Source organism: Erinaceus europaeus, chromosome 1, assembly GCF_950295315.1.
Source record: "Erinaceus europaeus chromosome 1, mEriEur2.1, whole genome shotgun sequence".
Lineage (NCBI taxonomy): Eukaryota > Metazoa > Chordata > Mammalia > Eulipotyphla > Erinaceidae > Erinaceus > Erinaceus europaeus.
In genome coordinates, this window is record NC_080162.1 from 69,490,141 (window position 1) to 69,510,758 (window position 20,618).

Here is a 20,618-nt window from a genome sequence, read left to right on the forward strand (position 1 = left end):
ATTATGTAACTGACCACTATCACCCCCCCCTCCTTAAACAGACCTCTTTTTCCTTATACCTTCCTATGAGGGATACAGAAAGCTGAATTTCCAAGTTCTTGTCATGTGTAGGAAGATGCCAAAGGGAGGAGACATCCTATGAGCACAGCTCTTCCTTAAAAGTAATAATTTCAGCACAGCTATATACAAGATACTGGGTACTGTACAGCAAACCATAACAAAAGGACTTTTCAAAGTTAACCCAATTACCAATTAATGTGATGATAACATTAACTATCAATTGTCTTTTTGAACCCTAAGACAGCAGGAACCTCACATCTCCACTATAGAGCCTCTACTTCCCCCAGTCCTGGAACCCTTGGATAGGGCCCACTTTCCCGTATGCCTCTCCCAATCCATATCAAATAATATTGCATCCGCCGATCACAACCTAACCAACACAACGATTGCCACCTCAACATGCTTCACTTCAGACTGTGTCCAGAGACTTCACGTGTGGAATGACAAACCTTCAGCTTCATTACTCGGGTGAGACCTTTCCTTTCATAGTATACTCTAATTCCATCTCAGGTGGTTCACTTTCTAACAAAGTCCCAAAACCTAGATATACACCAGTTTCTGTGAGAGACAGCATATGTTCACACGTATCCATAAACTACTGCAAAATATATACCTGAAAGCAGAAGTACACTAGAGTTTGCAGTGAGTACCCCCCTAACACTTCCTCTCCACTATTCCAAGCTTTGGGTCCATGATTGCTCAACAATTTGTTTGGCTTCGTATGTTAACTCTCTTTTCAGTCATCAGGTTCCAGATGTCATCAGGATGCCGGCCAGGCTTCCCTGGACTGAAGACCCCACCAATATGTCCTGGAGCTCCGCTTCCCCAGAGACCCACCCTACTAGGGAAAGAGAGAGGCAGACTGGGAGTATGGACAGACCAGTCAACGCCCATGTTCAGCGGGGAAGCAATTACAGAAGCCAGACCTTCTACCTTCTGCAACCCACAATGACCCGGAATCCATGCTCCCAGAGGGATAGAGACCTGTTGGAAGCTTTGGTATCCAAATAAGGGACTGTGAAGACCTGGTGTAATTTGAGTGTAAGGAGTCATTTTGAGAAGGCAGGTTCACACCCATGTAGCTGACTGTCTCTAACTATGATTCCAGCTACAGAAATGGAAATAGTTCAGTAACCCCATGAAACTCAACTCCAGTCCCATTTGGCATTTAGTCTGCCATCAACATCATACATCAAGAGAGTGGGAAGGAGTCCCACCTACCCATGTATTGAGAAATATACATACAGACAAATCAGTATTAGCTGTGGACACTAAGGTGATTCTCTCAGTCATGCTCTAAGAATCTTTGGAGGCTAAGTCCATCAAATTCTGTTAGGTTCTAGATTTTATTTTTTTATATTTATTTTCTATTTTGTTGCCCTTGTTTTTCATTGTTGTAGTTATTTATTATTGTTATTGTTATTGATGTCGTTGTTAGATAGGACAGAGAGAAATGGAGAGAGGAGGGGAAGACAGGGAGGGAGAGAGAAAGATAGACACCTGCAGACCTGCTTCACCACCTGTGAAGCTACTCCCCTGAAGGTGGGGAACTGGAGGCTCGAACCGGGTAACTGGGGGCTTGAGCTGGGATCCTTATGCCGGTTCTTGCGCTCTGTGCCACATACACTTAACCCGCTGCGCTACCACCCAACTCCCAGGCTCTAGATTTTAAAGGAGTCATATAGCTAGGCATGATCTCCTCCTATCCTCAGTTCATGAGCATTCCTGCTGACATAGAGACTAGTCAGTAAGGTTCTTATTGGCACACTGGGAAGAAAAAAAAAGCTCTATTTATTCTACTTAGCTACTGCCCCTCTAATTGTGGTCAGCTCTAAGTATACAAGTACAGGATATGAATGAACTCTTTTTTTTTCATTTAAATGCTGCTTTATTTCTACAAGTATACACTAAAACATTAGATGCCAATAGCTAATGATAAAATGCAGAGATAAAGCATCTCCCCGAACCACTTTTACAAGTATGTTACTATGTATTGTCATTACATGTTTACTTTTGCTGTTGTCTCGTTATAGTATATATGCCAGCAATGTAAACCATACACAGTAATTTAGTGATCCTGAATTTAAAGTTAGCACCATGTGGAAGTCTAGTTCTGCCTGTGAGGATGGTAGTCTTTTCCATTCCTCCAGGGATTCAGTTAAACCCTTGAGGAACAGTGTGGAGAATATAAAAAATAAATAAATAAATAAATAAATAAATAAAACTTGGACAAAGAGCAGGCAACTATTATGTTACAGGGGAATCAACTTGTCACTGTTTTAAAATGTCATATTTATGTGAATGACAGTCCTGACCTGCTCTGTCACCCCTCTAGAGTTCTCTAAACCCATAAACTATGTTGTTATTAAAATAAATACAAGATTTTTAAATTTTTTAAAAAGATAAAAAGGAGCTCATTGTAAAACAAATGTCCTACATGTTTAAGGCCATGGATTCTATCCCTGTCACTAAATATAACAGGAAAGATAAAAACAGATGGAACCTCATAAATGGAAAAGTTGTGCTCCTCTTTCTCTCTCTTTAAATTTTTTAAATTTCTTTATTGGGGGATTAATGTTTTGTAGTCAGCAGTAAGTATGATAGTTTGTACATGCATAACATTTCTCATTTTTCCACACAATACAACCCCTGCTTGGTCCTCTGCCATCCTGTTCCAGGACCTGAACTCTCCCAGCCTCCCCCCACCCCACTCACCCCAGAGTCTTTTACTTTGGTGCAATACAACAATCTCTTTCTCTCTCTTCAAAAACAAAGTAAGAACAATTGTGTTAGTTATGTTAAGTTTCTAAAACTATTATCTGTGCCAATGTTCCTCTGAGCGTCACTCACTTTCTATGATTTGCCTGCACTTTCCAAATAGCCTTTATGTTTCCTGCTTGAAAGTAAGAATGTTCAGAAAGCACACCACGTGGGGAATCAAACGTTAGTATGGGGGAAGTGACTATAAGATTATAGCTATAATCAGATGGTGTTTATGGAAATTAATATTAGTTTTTAACTTGTGTGTTTCTTTCTGATTTCAGAATGGGATGAGCAGCTGAGATGAAGCAGCTATTATAGTGTGTGTGTGTGTGTGTGTGTGTGTGTGTGTGTGTGTGTGTGTGTGTGTGTAGTATATGTGCATATGTGTGTATGTAGCATGGTGAACTGCAGTTGTGCCATCAATTTTTTTTATAAATTTTCTTTCTTTTTTAAAATTTTATATTTATTTATTCCCTTTTGTTGCCCTTGTTTTATCATTATAATTATTATTGTTGTTACTGATGTCGTCATTGTTGGATAGGACAGAGAGAAATGGAGAGAGGAAGGGAAGACAGAGGTGATGAGGGGAAGACACCTGCAGACCTGCTTCACGGCTTGTGAAGCAACTCCCCTGCAGGTGGGGAGCCCGGGCTTGAACCGAGATCCTTACGACGGTCCTTGCACTTTGCTGCCACATGCGCTTAACCCTCAGCGCTACCACCCGACTCCCACCACCATTTTTTGTTAATTGGCAGTCTTTGATTTCTCTCTTCTCCACTGCTGACTAAAATTTTCTCTCTAATTCAGTTGACATCCTCCAACTACGAACAGAATGATGGTAGTTTTCTAAACAAGCAAACAAACAACACAGTGGATAATCTCCAGAAAAGATCATATCTTGAGCCATGTGGCAAGCCTTTATATAACTAAAGAATCAGTTCCAGGAAATATCACAATGACTTGGGCAACAGTTTCATGCCTGAGACACCAGAGGTTTCAATTCAACCCCTCGCACTACCATAAACCAGAGGTAAGCAGGGTTTAGGTAAAAATAAGAAAATTAAAGAGAAAAAAAAGAAAGAGTGAAATCACATCTAGTGTTATCTCCAGTCATGGTGATGTTAAAGTAGATAAATTCATAAAACTAAACAACATATTCCTAAGCAACAATGGATCAAAGAAGACATGGAAAGGAAAATCAGAATTCCCAGCAGTACCATAAGCTAGAGATGATCAGTGCTCTAGTAAAAAAAAAATAATAATAAATAAATAAATAATCAGAAAGTATCTCACAGTGAAAATGCACCATGCCAAAACTTACAGGATATAGTAGAACAAAGCAAAAAGGGAAAGTTTATAGTGGTACATTAAGAAACAGAAAATGAGCACAAATGAGTAGCCGCAAGTAATTAGAAAAAGAAGAACAAGCCAAGCCCAAAGTTAGCAAAAGGAAGGAAACCATAAAGATGAAAATAGAAATAAATGAAATGGAAACTAGCAAGACAACAGAAACAATGAAACTAAGAGTTTTTGAAAATTTAAATGAAATTGATAAACCACTGACCCTAGACTCACCAAGAAACAGAGGATTCAAAAAAGAAAATTATAAGTAAAAGAGGAGACATTACACATAGCACCACTGAAATACAAGACAATATAAGAGACTACTGTTAGCAATTACATGCAAATTGTATAACACAAAAAAATGAGTAATTCCTAGAGACATATAACCCACTAAGACTGAAACATGAAAAGAAATCTAAACAGAACAATATGAGCTTAAATAATTCTATAATGGCAATCATTTCTTAATTATATATGTGAGGGCCAGGGAGATAGCAGAATGGGTATGCAAAAATACTTTCATGCCTGAGGCTCCAAGATCCCAGATTCAATCCTCCACACCACAATCCAGAACAGAGCAGTGCTCTGGTAAAGAGAGAGAGAAATATATACATACATATATATGTATATATATACATATATATGTATGTATATGTATATATAGAGAGAGAGATCACAATTACAATTGTATGTGATTAAAACTACACGCATCAAACTCACACCATGTTAGTACCAATTATTTATCAATAAGAAAGCTGGAAAATTGAATAAAGTGGTAAAATATCTAATGGAAGGAAGAGAATGGAGTTAGTTCCACATACGATGATAAAGGGAAGTCCAAAATATCTCAGCACACTGAGAGTTTCTTTGTCATCCTCTCAGAGATTTTAATTTGACAGCCCAATATTCAATCTGAGATAGGTTCCTTCTGTCCTATATTGATCTTGTATGTTTGTTTACTTTATTTCAACTACCTGAACAGAACGTTTCTAAATTTCTGAAATTTCATTCTGAAAAACTGGAAGATCTGACTAAGCAATGTTCCGACCGGTCAAAAGCCTGCTGAGATATAAAACTAGAGAAGACCAGGGCCAGGCGGTAGCACAGCGAGTTGAGCGCACATGGTGCAAAGCGCAAGGAACTGAGTAAGGATACCAGTTCGAGCCCCCGCCTCCCCAACTGTGGGCGGGGGGCGCTTCACAGACGGTGAAGCACTTCAGCAGGTATCTATCCTTCTTTCCCTCACTCTGTCTTCCCCTCCTCTCTCAATTTCTTTCTGTCCTATCTGACAACTACGACAGCAATAACAAGGACAACAAAAGGAAAAAATGGCCTCCAGGAGCTGTGGATTCACCGAGCCCCAGCAATAACCCCGGAGGTAAAAAAAAAAAAAAACCTAGAGACGTTCTTTAGTCTTTCAGTCTCTTACCACGGTGCTGAGGTCCAGCTCTGCGCACCCAGAGCCCTGCACTGTACTTGCCAGCTACCAGTTATTAGAATTAGCATGTCCCTGAGAGTTTAATCTCAGTCCTCAATATATAAGGAAACCAAATGCTTGAGAGGAAATTGAAATTGGCTGTTGAGGGGTATGGATAGATAGGCCTGCCAACCCCCATGTTCAGCAGAGAAGAAATTACAGAAGCCAGAACTAACTACCACCCAAAAAAATGATTTTGTCCATATTCCCAGAGGAGTAAATGATAGAAGAAGGAAACAGAGGGCTCTGTAGCCCCATTCCACCAGGATCCTAAATGTTGGTCATCTTGTTTTTATAGCATCAATGAAAGGGCAGCAAATTTCAAAAACGCCAGAGGAAGCCTGGCATGGTTTTACTTATCCGAAAATGAAAAGACAAGAAGGAAAGACACTGGAAGTAGTAATAGGTGTACGGGTGAATTAGAAGGGAAGTGAAGGCAGGACCATTGGGGGAAAAAGGGGGGGGGGGGGAATAGAAAGATAGAACCAGACTGTATCAGTGGCTTTGGAAGAACTACTGCAGTTTCCAGTGGAGGGAAACTCTGGTGGTGTGAACTGTATGGAATTATACCCCTATTAACTTACAATTTTGTAAATCAACATTTAATCTCTAATATAAATAAACAAGAAATTATCTGTTGGGAGAGTGTTAGAAGGTCGGAGCCTGTTGGAGAAAAAGGTGGCGAGATCCAGAGTCTCCCAACAGACTTGCGAAGGGCCAATGGGATGGTGTCCAATGGGATGGTCTGTGGCACAGGGGGTTGGTGAGCGACAAGCTGTTCCATCCCCAGCTTTCTGAGGAAGAGGGCCTCCTCCACCAGCACCCTCAAATGTGCAGCACTACGGAGTGTTGTACCCATGGTCTTCCCAACACCAGCCCTTCGATAGGATGAGATGCACCCCACCACACAGCAGGAGCAGAAGCAGGCACCGGCTCCTGCACAAGGGACTCCCGGCTCTGGAGGGTTCCTCCAATTCCCCTCATCTAATCTCCCCCCTTGGTCCCGCCAGCATCCCGGGTGCGGGGGCGCAGAACACCCTTGGAGGGCGGACCCCGCTAGCTGCGACCGCGCTCCTCTGAGTCCAGAGCACACCGGGTGCTGCAGCCAAGTGCCCACCACATCCTCCGCGCCCAGCGGGATCCGGACCCGGGGGCGGAGTCGGGGGCGGGGCACCCAGGGCAAAGCCCGAGGCGCTGGGAGGAGCGGCGGCAATGAAGAGCGAACTGAACTAGAGCTGGAGGACAGAGACCACCGCGCGCCGGGGCCGGGAAAGAGCGCGCGGGCTCTGAGCTGCTCCCGCAAGTGCAGGTCCTGGGATCAGAGGCAGGAACCTGGCGCCCCTTGCCCATCGCTTGGGTCTGCGGGGCCGCGCGCGGGAACAGGCGACGAAGCAGATAGCTTCTTTCTGAATAAGATGCCATCGCCTACCTCCAGTAAGTGGGCTGCGGCGCGTCGCCGGGACTGGGGACGCTGATACCCAGTTATGGGGAAGGGGGAGCTGCTTGCCTCCCGTCACTCTTGGGGTGCGCCCGGGCTGGTGCTGAGAAAGCCGCCCAACTCCAAGGACCCACTATCAGCAAGGAGCCAGAGGGCGGCCGGGCTGGAGAAGGAGCGTAGAGGCGGGGGGAGAGCGTGGCCGAGGGGCACCTTCCCACAAGGTGAGCAGGAAAGAGGCCGACTCTGGGGGCGTTCCCGCACACCCCTGTCCCCACGCTCCGCTGGCACTGACTTGAGTCCCCGTTCCGCCGGGGCGGCACCTCCAGGGAGCGCGGACTCGCGGGAGGGTGAGCCCGGGAGGGAGTTCAGCAATGGGCGGGCTTAGGGCGCGAAGTGCTGCGGGGTCTGCGCAGCCGGGTCTCACGCTCCTCTGGTCTGGGGCGGGGGGAGGGGAGCTGGACCGACCAGAAGGCGGGACTGTCGCACAGTGTCCCTGGGGTTGTGTAGTCTTCCAGCATCTGGGGTGGCGTGCTGACTCTCCCCGAGGACGTGGACACGGTGCTAGGCTCACTGGCCTTGTGAGAGTGGAAGACTTGGCCCCTTCACTTCACAGTGTGGACTCCCAAGATTCCCACACACCACTCCCTGCTGAGTTGAGTCCACCAAGATGGGGACCCCTTTTGAGGTGAAGAGATGACCCGAGGTTAGGACATACCTGGCGAGCCTCACCTCAAGCACACCATGGGCAGTCACCCCGCAGGTGGGCGTGTCCCTGCCGCCCTCCTGGGGACAGCTCTTGGCCCTTGCTCTCCAAGATTGAGCAGACCCACACTTCACCTTGACCCCCTTCTTGCTGCCAGCATCCCGTGACCCACCCCAGACTTGGATTCCTCTCTAGGTGTGCTAAGGAGATGCGAAGAGAACTGCGGGGTGCCCTCATCCCTATCCCCCAAGTCTTGAATCGCTGCTGCTCTTTGACCTAAGAGCTCAGTACTTCATAGACTTTGTTTCCTCTCTGGTAGGCATCTAGAGGCACAGAGAGTATAAAAGACTGAGATGTTGAGGGATATAGTTCAGCTCTCAGACCCTTCCATGTCCTCATTGATCCTTCCTTGGGGACTGTTTTCAGTTAAGCCAGGTCTCCAAGCTGCTGATTTTCAGAGGACACAGACTTGGGAAAGGATACAGTGCCTTCCAGTCAGGGCTGGTTCTGGGTGGTGGGAGGAGGTGGATGGGAATGGAGGCTGGCAAGGGGGACAAGGAAATAGATCCGAAGAATAAGGGGAAGAGAGACAAAAGATTTCTTTCCAGAGCTAGTTCCCTGAGCTCAGGGGATCTGTAATTGCAGTCCTTCACACTCAGCCCCCTCCACCTGCAGAATCTGAGCTGGCATCGTTGCTGGCTCGCTCATCCTAGGGATTCCTGTTCACCCTCACAATGTGCCAGACCCTAGACAGCAGGAATTTGCTTTACAGGAATATTGGGCCTCAGGGAGCATAAATCACTAGCCCACGATGACTCAGTCTGTTCATACGAAAATGGATGTAATGATTTCCAAGTCCACAGTTTGGCCAGGGTGGAGGAGGTAGTTCCTTGGTTGGAGAAAGCACTCTGCTGTGGCCCCGTCCTCAGCTTCATTGTCCCTGGTCAACAGAAAGTGCAACACTCTGACTGCATAGAAGTCTAGACCAGCTGTCTGTGGGGGCTTGTGTTTTCAGGGTAAGGGATGTGTGGCAGGATAATCAAATTAGTCCTAATCATTGGGTAATGGGCAAAGATGCTTGTCCTTCTGGGGTGTCTCTGGGGAGCTCAATTCAGTCTATTCCTGCTAGATAGCCACTAGAAGGTTTTCTACTTGCCAGATCTCCTATCCCTTCTGCTCCCCTCATACTCTGGGGAAGGCAGGAGGTCTGGTTGGCCTGGGGAACAGAGAAAATACTACCAGGTATTCTCCTGCATATCTTCCCCTGGTTGTATCTCCTACCAGGATCTGAGATGGTGTGCTGACTCTCCCTGAATTCGTGGGCATGGTGCTAGGTTCGCTGGCCTTGTGAAAGTGGAAAGCTTGACCCCCTCACTTCATAGTGCTTGGACTCCTAAGATTCCCACACACCACTCTACCTACAAGATTCACCATGGCAGCCCAGGAAGGAAACACTAGCTTTATACCTAACTTCAGTCTCCCCCAAGACCACACCTCCTCCCCTTCTTTCAACTTCAGTTATGGCGATTATGACCTCCCCCTGTATGAGGATGAGGATATGACCAAGGACATGACTTTCTTCACAGCCAAGATCGTCATTGGTGTGGCACTGGCAGGCATCATGCTGGTGTGTGGTGTTGGTAATTTTATGTTTATTGTTGCCCTCGCCCGCTGTAAGAAGCTCCGCAACCTCACCAACATGCTCATCGCTAACCTGGCCATCTCTGACTTCCTGGTGGCCACTGTCTGCTGCCCCTTTGAGATGGATTACTATGTGGTACGCCAACTCTCCTGGAAGCATGGCCACATGCTGTGTGCCTCTGTCAACTACCTTCGCACGGTCTCACTCTATGTCTCCACCAATGCTTTGCTGGCCATCGCCATTGACAGGTAAGTGAGCTGGGTAGTCTGTCCCTTTCTTCAACCCAGCTATGACAGTTGATATTGCTACAGGTTGAATGCTCACAAACCCATCACATATATAAAATATAAAAATGGGGAGCTGGGCAGTAGGGCAGCAGGTTAAGCGCACGTCACACAAAGCGCAAGGACCAGCATAAGGATCCTGGTTCGAGCCCCCGGCTCCCCACCTTCAGGGGAGTCGCTTCACAGGCGGTGAGGCAGGTCTGCAGGTGTCTGTCTTTCTCTCCCCTTCTCTGTCCTCCCATCCTCTCTCCATTTCTCTCTGTCCTGTCTAACGACGACATCAATAATAACAACTACAACAATAAAACAACAAGGGCAACAAAAGGGAATAAATAAATATAAAAAACTTTAAAAATAAAAAATAAATATAAATGGAATCATATAGTATGTACTGGTTTATGGTAACTTAGTTGCAGAGCTAATTTTGAAATAAGATAACAGTTTGTTTGCAGAAGACGGAAGGCCATGCTTGCCTTAGCATACATCCCTGTGTTCATTTGCTTACATTTGCATGAGACGTTCTAGAAGTCCTTGCTCTGTTATAAATTTGTTAGCATGATTTGTAACAACAGCTTTTCATAGGTCTTATGCATTTTATTTATGTGAACATCAAAGCCAGCATTAGACTGCCAGTAGTAGCTCCTCTGTTTAAGAGGGAAATTGGAGCATTATTCTATTAAACTGTCACTGTGAGCTGTGCTAAAACTCATTTTGGTGACTTTTTAATGTCTTGTTTATTTGATAGATAGAGACAAAATGAGGGGGAAGATGAGATAGAAGAGGAGGAGGAGAGAGAGAGATACCTGCAGTACTGCTTCACCACTCATGAAAATCTCCTGCCCCTACAGGAGATTTTGGGGGCTTGAACCTAGGTCCTTGTGCCACTGTAACATGTGCAGTCAACCAGGTACACCACCATATAGTCATTTGATGGTGTTTTTTAACCATTTATTTTTGTCTTCTTTCAGTTCTTCTATCTCCCCACCCCCATTCTAGGTACTATTTGGAATTGCTGTCCATTTTAATTAACCAGTTGATTACTTTTCATTTATTGTAACACACACACACACACACACACACACAGGTATAATCGGCATCTTCCTTTTCACAGCATAATTCCTACAAGAAAAAAATTATTGAACAACTCTGATGCTCTCCAGTCCTGAAACTATAGTTTTTGATATATACCTATCAAGGAACTACACAAAATGCCCCCAGAGAAAATAATATAAAGTTTCACTTGGTACACTAATAGGAAATCAGGAGCCAGGGAGGTGACTTAGCTAGTGGGGAATATGTCTTGTATGAGTGAGGTCCTAGGTTTGATCCCCAGATCCAAATTTTTGAAAACTGAAAAATAAATAGAACATCATAAATGAAGGTATTCTCTCTGTATACCTCTCTCTTTCTAATATAAGCACACAAGCAGAACTAAAGAAAAGAGTGAGAGAGAAAGAAGAAAAGGTCAGCTTCTACCCCCTACCCAATCCAATGGAATGAGAATCCCTCAACCTAGGTACCAAAAATCTGCATATTTATCCAATTCCCTAACTAGTTCAGATACACTTTTTAAATTTTTTTTATTTTCTCTTTTGTTGTCCTTGTTTTTCATTGTTGTTGTAGTTATTATTATTATTATTGATGTTGTTGTTGGATAGGACAGAGAGAAATGGAGAGAGGAGGGGAAGACAGTGGGGGGAGAGAAAGATAGACACCTGCAGACCTGCTTCACTGCCTGTGAAGCGACTCCCCTGCAGGTGGGGAGCCGGGATTCTTGCCAGTCCTTGTGCTTTGCGCCATGTGAGCTTAACCTGTTGCACTACCACTCGACTCCCCAGATGCTCTTTTAAGTGAGAATTATCACTGTTCACATCCCTTTTGTTCCACTGAAACCTTTGTCCACACAATGTAGTTTTCATTTTTTTTTTGTAACAGAATTTTCTGAGGAAGCGACCATACTAATATAACACTGATTTTTTTTTTCACCCCAAACCAGCTCTGCTTGCTAGATTCCCAGCTTCATTGAAATCCCCACCATTCTCCCAGTCATCCAAGCAGAAAAAGCTACCATCATTCTTTGCTTTTCTCTTTGTTCCATCCCACTCATCCTTTCCACCCTTTGTGTTTAGCCTTATACCAAGTCCCAGTGATTATTGTCCCTCAAGTCTCATTTCTAGACAAGTCATGCCTGGATTATAATGCTTCTTTACCCTGTCTTTTCACTCATTCAGGAGCTCCTGACTGTCCCCCTAAAGTACATACTTACTATATGATGCACCAGAATATCACCATTGATAATCTTCTTAAAACAGTTTATACTTCATTACAAACCTCCAAAAGTTTCAGTGTCTGCACAATAAACACAAACTGCTGAGTCAAGCACCCAGAGTCTTAATAATCTGTTATCTGTCTTTCTAATCTCATGTTTTTATGGAAACACAGTTTTTTTCAAATAATTTTATACCTCTTTTTGAGCCTCCAATATCTAGCACAAAGTTGGTTTGCTCTCAGAATAGACTGGGACTCGAAGTCCTGTACAGGCGGCACCCAGGGAACATCTTTACAAGGCATGGAAATTGAGACAAAGGAAGACATTCCACACAGGCTACATTATTGAGCAAGTTTCCTCTATGAGTAACTGATTCTTGTTTCTGCTAATTCTTGGAACAGGTGTAGATCACACTTCAGAGTTCACACAGGAGTGGGAGGTGAGAGGGAGATGGGGTATTTATACACCAGCTTTCAGAAGTCATTTGTGAGGGCTGCTCTGGGAATGCTGTGTAGATAGCCAAGAGAACTATGGAAGCCAGAGAACCCCTTCAAACAAAGAAATGCAGGTGTTGGGAGGAGAGAGTGAACAGCTGTACAATGAGGTAGGTGATTATAGCAAAGATAAGCCAGAGGCACTAGCAGCATCTGCCACAGTCTGGCATAGCTACAGTAGGACACTGCTCTGCTATAGACCAAGCCTATGTGTATGGAAACAAAGCAGTAGAATACATAGTCCTTTGCCTCTGGTGATTTTTTTTTTAATTGGAGAATCATTGTACAAGACCGTTGCTATTTCACTGGTACACTTTCATTTCTCTCTCAAATATGTACCAGCACATTTTGCCAGTACACATCGAGGAGTTTTTATAACACCCAAAAGTTGGAATAATCAAGTGATTTATTCAAGAGTAGCTTGTAGAAATATGTGGTTAACATGCTATTAGTATAGTCCGGGAATGTTTCATAAAAAAAAAATGCTAATCCAGTCTACTATTCTGACCACCCCCCATTCACCTCATTCACCCCATGAGTGAAAGCAGGAATCTCCTATCCTAAGTAATACAAGATGATGAAATATATACCACATGACACTGAATAGATGAGCCTGACAGCAGTTAGTCATATACATACACAGCCCAGAGGAAGAAGAAGATACTGTGTCCCACATGGGACTACAAGGGAATTTCATGAGCCAACAGGGGCTGTGGGTGGCAGACTTTATAGTGGTGACAAGATAAGATGCCCCTTGGGTCCCCTGGGAGGATGTGATTGGCTTGTTTGCAAATTTTACCCATGGGCAGGGAGGTAACATATTAGATTGAGGGCTAGGGATGGAGCTGCCCCTGCTGGTAGAGGAACTAACAGGGGAGGAAGCCTTTCCCACTGGTTAGACAGTGCATCTGGTGAGAACAGGGAAAGTCACAGATCTTCTGGGGCCTATGAAACTCAAAGATAACAAAGCAGCATATAATTTGAGGCCTTCCCATACAAAAACCTAGTCAATAAATTTTTCTTGTTCATGTTTTAAGCTCACTGATAAACATGGAAAAATTATAAGAAAGATGGGTGAGCAGACTTCCTTTTGACCTTATAATGCCTGGTATTAGATAATAATAGGACTTTTTATCTGTGGGCATGGAAACTACTTCATAGTTAGCACTAGAATTTGATCAACTTGTGTGCCCTGGCTCAAGCAGAGTAAGGGAGACATATCAGTTTGCTTGTTGGGAAAATCTGCCTGGGCTGGTAAACATCGTAATAGTTATGCAAAAGTGTTTCATGCTTGAGGCTCTGAGGTCCCAAGCTCAGTCCACAGCACAACAGGAAGCCAGAGCTGATCAGCACTCTGATCACTCTAAGTGTGTATCTTTTGCTCTGTATCTCTTTCATTAAAATAAATAATAACCCCACCTGCAGGGGAGTTGCTTCACAGCTTCACAATCAGTGAAGCAGGTCTGCAGGTGTCTATCTTTCTCTCCCTCTCTCTGTCTTCCCCTCCTCTCTCCATTTCTCTCTGTCCTATCCAACAACAACAACGTCAATCATAACTACAACAATAAAACAACAAGGGCAACAAAAGGGAATAAATAATAAATAAATATAAAAAATTATAAATAAATTATAAATAAACAATGTACTTATTCTATTATACAGAAATATCATAACTGCCCCTCTTATGTTTCTAGATACCACAAACGCGGGAATACATGTTCATTTCTGGGGTGAAATATTTCTGCCTTGTCATGCTTCTTCTCCCACCTTCTCTTAACACTTCTTCACCTCCTCCTATAAAAGTATATAAAAATGGCTCCAGTGCACCAGATTATCTAAGTAGGTGTTAGTAGGTCTCTGGACACAATGAGCTCATTTCCCACAAAGTGTTCCGACCTATTTCCCAGGCCGTGTTGCTCACTGGAAGGAGCCATGTAAAAGTTTTGCTGTATATAGTTTATGGTGCCTGGGAAGTTTTTACTTCTAACTGCTTTCTAAGACACGATTCTGTGGTCACCTCTACTCTCCTGCTCAGTGGTACAAGATGACACTTAGGAAGAGAGAAAAGTTCTTATTCACTACTATGAGAAAGGCCTCCATCTTCCTCCCCAGCCCTTCTTTCACTTCTAACCCCCTAGATATTAGTGGTGGGGGGTGGAGGGGGAATCAAGGTTTGTTTGTCTTTTCTTTTCTTTCTCAGCTCAGGCTTATGGTAGTGTGGGGAACTGAACCTGGGGCCTCAGAGCCTCAGAGCCTAAGAGCCTTAGGCATGAGAATCTACTTGCATAACAATTTTGTTATCTCCTGTGCCCTGGAATAAAGAGTTGGGGTTTTTTTCTTTTTTTTTTAAATTAGTGATTTAATGTTGATTTACAAAATTTCATGTCAACAGGGGTATAATTCCATACTGTTCCCACCACCAAAGTTCTGAATCCCCGATCCCTCTATTGTAAGCTGCAGCAGTTTTCCTAAGGTTGTAGATATGAGTTAACTATTATTTCTACAATTATATGTCTAAATTTGTATATAATTGCCTTTTTTTAAGGTCCCATCTTCTCTTCCTTTCCAAGCTACATATAACCCTATTACTTACATTCAAATGTCCTTCTCTTTTTCCTCTTTTCTCTCTGGGTCCTGATGGAGTTGGAGTTCAGAGCCCTCTTATCCTCTTCCTCCTATCACTTCTCCCCCAATGGGAGTATGGATCAAAATTGCTTTGGGGGTGCAGAAGGTGGGAATGAATGAAGAGTTTTTAATTAATATTATTGAGCAGAATGGTGAGGTTGGAAACTAAGGTGGTATCAATAAGCCTTAATCATAGGCCACAGATATTTATGAAATGCTCACTGCAGGGGGGTCGTCGGGCAGTAGCACAGCGGGTTAAGGGCAGGTGGCGCAAAGCTCAAGGACCGTGGTAAAGATACCAGTTCAAGCCCCCCGGCTCCCCACCTGCAGGGGAGTTGCTTCACAGGCGGTGAAGCAGGTCTGCTGATGTCTGTCTTTCTCTCCCTCTCTGTCTTCCCCTCCTCTCTCCATTTTTCTCTGTCCTATCTGACAACAATGACATCAGTAACAACAACAATAATAACTACAACAACAATAAAAAGACAACAAAGGCAACAAAAAGGAAAATAAATAAAATAAAAAACAAAGAAACATTAATTTAAAAAAAAGAAAAAAGAAAAGAACTGCTCACTGCATGCCAAAGTGTTTTGTTTGTTTTGTTTTGTTTCTGCCACCAGGGTTATCAGTGGAGCTCTATGCCAGCACATAGCATCCACTGCTCCTGGTGGACACTTTGCCTTTTTTTTTTTTTAATCTCTTTTTTACTTGATAGGACAGGGAGAAATTGAATGGGGAGGGAAAGTAGGGAGAGAGGGAAAAAAAAACACCTAAAAACCTGCTTTACCATTCATGAAGCTTCCCCACTTGCAGGTGGGTATGGGGGGGGGCCCCCATCCTTGTACATGGTAGCACATGCATTCAGCTGGGTGTGCCGCCACACAGCCCCTTGCATGACAAGCTCTTGATAAACATGCTGAATCTTCACAGCAGGCCTACAAGGTAGAAGTGAATGTTACTGCGTGTAGCATTTGATGAAAGAAATCTCAGAAAGACTGAGTGATTCATTTCACTCCCCAAAGGCAATCGGGAGAAAAGTACAATTTTTTTTTTCCATTTGTCTGATCCAAACCCTGTGCTCAATCTACTAAACCGCTCCACTACTCCAAATGACAGGTGATTTTGCTAAAATAAGAGAAACTGGCTAATAGGTACATGGAAACCCTTGTCATTTTGTCTGATGGGGTAGTAATGGATGGGAGTGGGAGTGGGATAAGTTAAAAACAAATCATATGGGGAGTCCGGTGGTAGTGCAGCGGGTTAAGCGCACATGGCGTAAAGCGCAAGGACTGGAGTAAGGATCCCGGTTCCAGCCCCCAGCTCCCCACCTGCAGGGGAGTCGCTTCACAGGCAGTGAAGCAGGTCTGCAGGCGTCTTTCTCTCCTCCTCTCTGTCCTCCCCTCCTCTCTCCATTTCACTCTGTCCTAACCTAACGACGACATCAATAACTACAACAATAAAACAAGGGCAACATAAAAGAAATAAATAAATAAATCATATGTCTAAGTTAACATCACTATCATTGATGGTTTACCTCCCGTACCAGGTATCTCGCTATTGTTCACCCCTTGAAACCACGGATGAATTATCACACGGCCTCCATCATCATCGCCTTGGTCTGGATCATGTCCATTCTCATCGCCATCCCATCTGCCTACTTCACCAGAGAAACGGTCCTGCTTATTGCCAAAAGCCAAGAAAAGATCTTCTGCGGTCAGGTCTGGTCAGTGGACCAGCACCTCTACTATAAATCCTACTTCCTTTTCATCTTTGGAGTGGAGTTCGTGTGCCCAGTGGTCACCATGGCCGTGTGCTATGCCAGGATCTCTAAGGAGCTCTGGTTCAAGGAGGTCCCTGGATTCCAGACGGAGCAGATCCGGAAGCGGCTGCGCTGCCGCCGCAAGACAGTGGTGGTGCTGGTGTGCATCCTGACCGCCTATGTGTTGTGCTGGGCGCCCTTCTACAGCTTCACCATCATTCGAGACTTCTTCCCCATGGTGTTTGTGAAGGAGAAGCACTACCTCACTGCTTTCTATGTGGTCGAGTGCATCGCCATGAGCAACAGCATAATCAACACTGTGTGCTTCGTGACCGTCAAGAACAACACCATGAAGTATTTCAAAAAGATGATGCTGCTGCACTGGCGTCCCTCCCACCATAGGGCCAAGTCCAGCACCGAACTTGACCTCAAGACCAGTGACATGCCAGTCACAGAAGAAGTGGACTGTATCAGGTTGAAGTGACCCATTGGTACTGCACAAGTGAAAACCCAGAATCCAGAACTCAGAACAGAATTTACCCAGAACCAGGTTCACAGGCTGCATGGGAAAATAACCATGTTCATGCCTCGCTACCTTTAAGGAGCTAGATACTTCCAGGTCAGATCAGGCAATGAGAAGAGGCACACACCAGAGCAGATACCATTTACTGATGTCTGCTCAACATCAACTGTGTGCACAGCAACACCAATGAGATTAGAAACAAGTAACAACAACTGACAGTGACCGAACACCTACTCTGTACAAACCACACAAGTGAGGTTAGGCAAGGGCATTAGGTGCTGATATTTACTGATTACCTTGGGGGGAGGCACGGAATATTTAAATAACTAAACAAAATAACAGAAGCTATTGGAGGCACTAAGTCATACCCAGGTACATGACTAAACAGAGACTAGATTCAGTCTCTAACTTCCCTCACTCTCATCAGTGAAGAAATGTCAGAAGGTCATGGAACAAAGACAAGCTGAAAATGAAAGGATAGATTTGTCAGGGTGGGGTTACAGCCTCATGAGAAAGGAGTTTTTACCATTGTAGTACATTTCCCATTCAACTCCTACTACCTCCCTAGGACATTCTCTGGGACTCTGACTACTATAAAATAACTTTTCTCATAGCCTGGTAACCGGTTAACTACAATGATGTAATTTCAGAAGAAAATGTAAAAGCAATCTTTTTCCACTGGTGCGTGAATGCTTATTATTCTTTGGGGGTAAATAGAGGCAATCATAAAAAAGAAAACATACAAATTCAGACACCCTAGTGCCAAGTATTTCAGAGGCTCTCGTGTCAGAAAAGGGACAGAGAAAGATTGAGGCGGTCACTGGCAGTGGGCATGATATGTATGGTCAATTCATTAAGGCCAGGACCCCTTTTCAAGGACAGTCTCTCTTTTACAAAACGAATTCTACTTGGAATCCAAAGACCTGAATTCAAGTCTTAACTCTAAGACTTGTGTAACCTAGATGTTTTCTCTCTCAGCATCCCAATTGTACCTCAGTTGGACTAGGAATGGTGAAAGAATCGTCTCTGCCTAATTTACAGGACTATTAGGAGAGTCCACTGAGGTCATATCAAGTGGTAATGAACTTGCTTGGACAAGGAAATTTTCATCCATTGTGGCTTATTACAGAGCAACACTCCCAAGTTTTCATCTTTATGCTTTGAAGCAGAGATCCTGAGAACTCTTCAACAGTGCAGCTCATCTACACTGGGGCAAAAAGGATTCCCTGTCCTGGGTCATTGTCAAAATGATTCAATTCAGAGTCTCAGTGATCCTGACTCTCAGCGTCACCAGAGGCTTTGAGGTGTTGAAGATCTCCTCTGTGTGTTGCCTAACAGCACAGCCAGGGTTACATAAACTGTTCGTATTTGTGTGATCGTGTGTAGTTCTCCTCATTTATCCTGGCTGATTATAAATCAGAGTATACAATGACCTGGGATTAATTCAAATGGCCACATTTGAACAACCCCTACCTTTTTATGTAGAGGGGATTGTTTGCTTATGTGCATGTGTGTATTTTAAATGTGTTGGTTTGTTTATCCAACAGTGATACTTCAACCAACATCTCTTTCCACTATACAGCAGACTCAGCTCAACCATTGTACCCTTAGAAATTGAAAATGCCAGGAGTTGGGCAGTAGCGCAGGGGTTAAGTGCACGTGGCACAAAGTGCAAGGACTGTTGCAAAGATCCGGTTCGACCCCGGCTCCCCACCTGCAGGAGAGTCGCTTCATAGGCGGTGAAGCAGGTCTGCAGATGTCTTTCTCTCCCCTCTCTGCCTTCCCCTCCTCTCTCCATTTCTCTTTGTCCTATCCAACAATGACGACATCAATAACAACAATAATAATAACTACAATAAAACAACAGGGCAACAAAAGGGAAAATAAAAAGAAATTGAAAATGCCTAGGAGGTAGTGCAGTTGCTAGAATGATGGACCTAAAAACATTAGCTCCTGAGTGTGACGCCAAGCATCAGATATATCAGAGTGATGCTCTAGTTCTCATTCTCATTCTCTTTCTCTCTGTCTCTCTCTCTGAATAGGAAAAAAGTAAATTCAGGTTTACTTCACTATTACATAGGTCAAATAACTTATAAATTTTTATTCTTGTATAATTATACAGTCCATTGAAAACCAAGAAAATAAGTGTTGACAATATTCTGCACTTTCTCAAATATTATAGTAAAATATTATACTTTTATTTATTATCCCCATCCTGACTCTTCTAATGAGAGTCCATTTTTTCTCCTCCTCCTCCTCCTGTTCCTCCTCCTTCTCCACCACTTCCTCATCCTTTCTTTTTGGTAGCACCAGGAATTTTTTTTTTTTTTTTTTTGCCTCCAGGGTTATTGCTGGGGCTTGGTGCCTGCACTACGAATCCACTGCTCCTGGAGGCTATTTTTTATCTTTTGTTGCCCTTGTTGTTTATTGATGTTAATGTTGTTGTTATTGCTGTCGTTGTTGTTGAATAGGACAGAGAAAAATCAAGAGAGGAAGGAAAGACAGAGGTGGATAGAGAAAGACAGACACCAGCTTCACTGCTTGTGAAGCGACCCCCCTGCAGGTGGGGAGCTGGGGGCTGGAACTGGATTCCTTGTGCTGGTCCTTGTGCTTTGTGCCATGTGCGCTTAACCCGCTGGGCTACCACCTGACCCCCTGCACCAGGAATTTAACCAAGGGCTTGTACATGCACAACAATGCTGGACATCCTCCCTTGGGCCAATATTTTCATGAGAGAAATGTGGGAGGGAGAGACTGAGAGAGGAGAGACACCAAAGCACCAGTTCACCATCCTTAAAACTCTCCCAGTAATGTCCATGGTGCTCCCATGTGGTGCCAGGGCTCAAGCCCAGGCCTTATCCGTGGAAGCATGTACAGTTTACCAGGTGAGCTATCTGACAACCCTATAAAAAGATTCTTTTAGAGTAGATTGTTTACCAACTGTGTCAGTCAAAAGCATCCAACCCCCTTTTCCTTCTTCATTCTAAATTATATCAGATTTACTGAAATAGCTCTTATAAATATCAGTGTGTATCTGTGATTTTTCCAGTGCAAAAGTGTTATGTTATTGTTATCATATGAGTAACATACGGGATTTTCATCACAATGTTTGTTTTCTCCAGTAATCTCTTATATATGTTAGTGTGCTGAAATATAAATGAAATGATAGGCATCTTTGTAGTTGAAGCCTGAAATAGAAGTAACATGTTGAAAGCATTTTTAAGATGGTGACAGCTCTAC

The 20,618-nt window shown here is 43.9% G+C and overlaps 1 protein-coding gene across 2 annotated transcripts; it reads left to right on the plus strand.

The window, feature by feature from the left end:
- The first annotated feature begins 6,874 nt into the window (after positions 1 to 6,874).
- Positions 6,875 to 19,819, plus strand: PROKR2 (prokineticin receptor 2). Of its 2 annotated transcripts, none has more exons than XM_007539564.3 (3): positions 6,875 to 7,078; positions 9,070 to 9,675; positions 16,643 to 19,819. In XM_007539564.3, the coding sequence occupies exons 2-3, from the start codon at positions 9,218 to 9,220 to the stop codon at positions 17,337 to 17,339; spliced, it is 1,155 nt and encodes a 384-aa protein (XP_007539626.1). In that variant the 5' UTR covers positions 6,875 to 7,078; positions 9,070 to 9,217; the 3' UTR covers positions 17,340 to 19,819. The 2 variants fall into 2 exon arrangements, with proteins under 2 accessions (XP_007539626.1, XP_060042736.1); XM_060186753.1 differs by having other exon boundaries at positions 9,304 to 9,675.
- The last annotated feature ends 799 nt before the right edge of the window (positions 19,820 to 20,618 follow it).

Bases quoted from the DNA above. Each gene is read 5' to 3' on its own strand.
- PROKR2 (XM_007539564.3), top strand. From the start codon at position 9,218: ATGGCAGCCCAGGAAGGAAACACTAGCTTTATACCTAACTTCAGTCTC. The intron at 9,676-16,642 runs GTAAGTGAGCTG...CTCCCGTACCAG, and splicing joins CTGGCCATCGCCATTGACAG to GTATCTCGCTATTGTTCACC.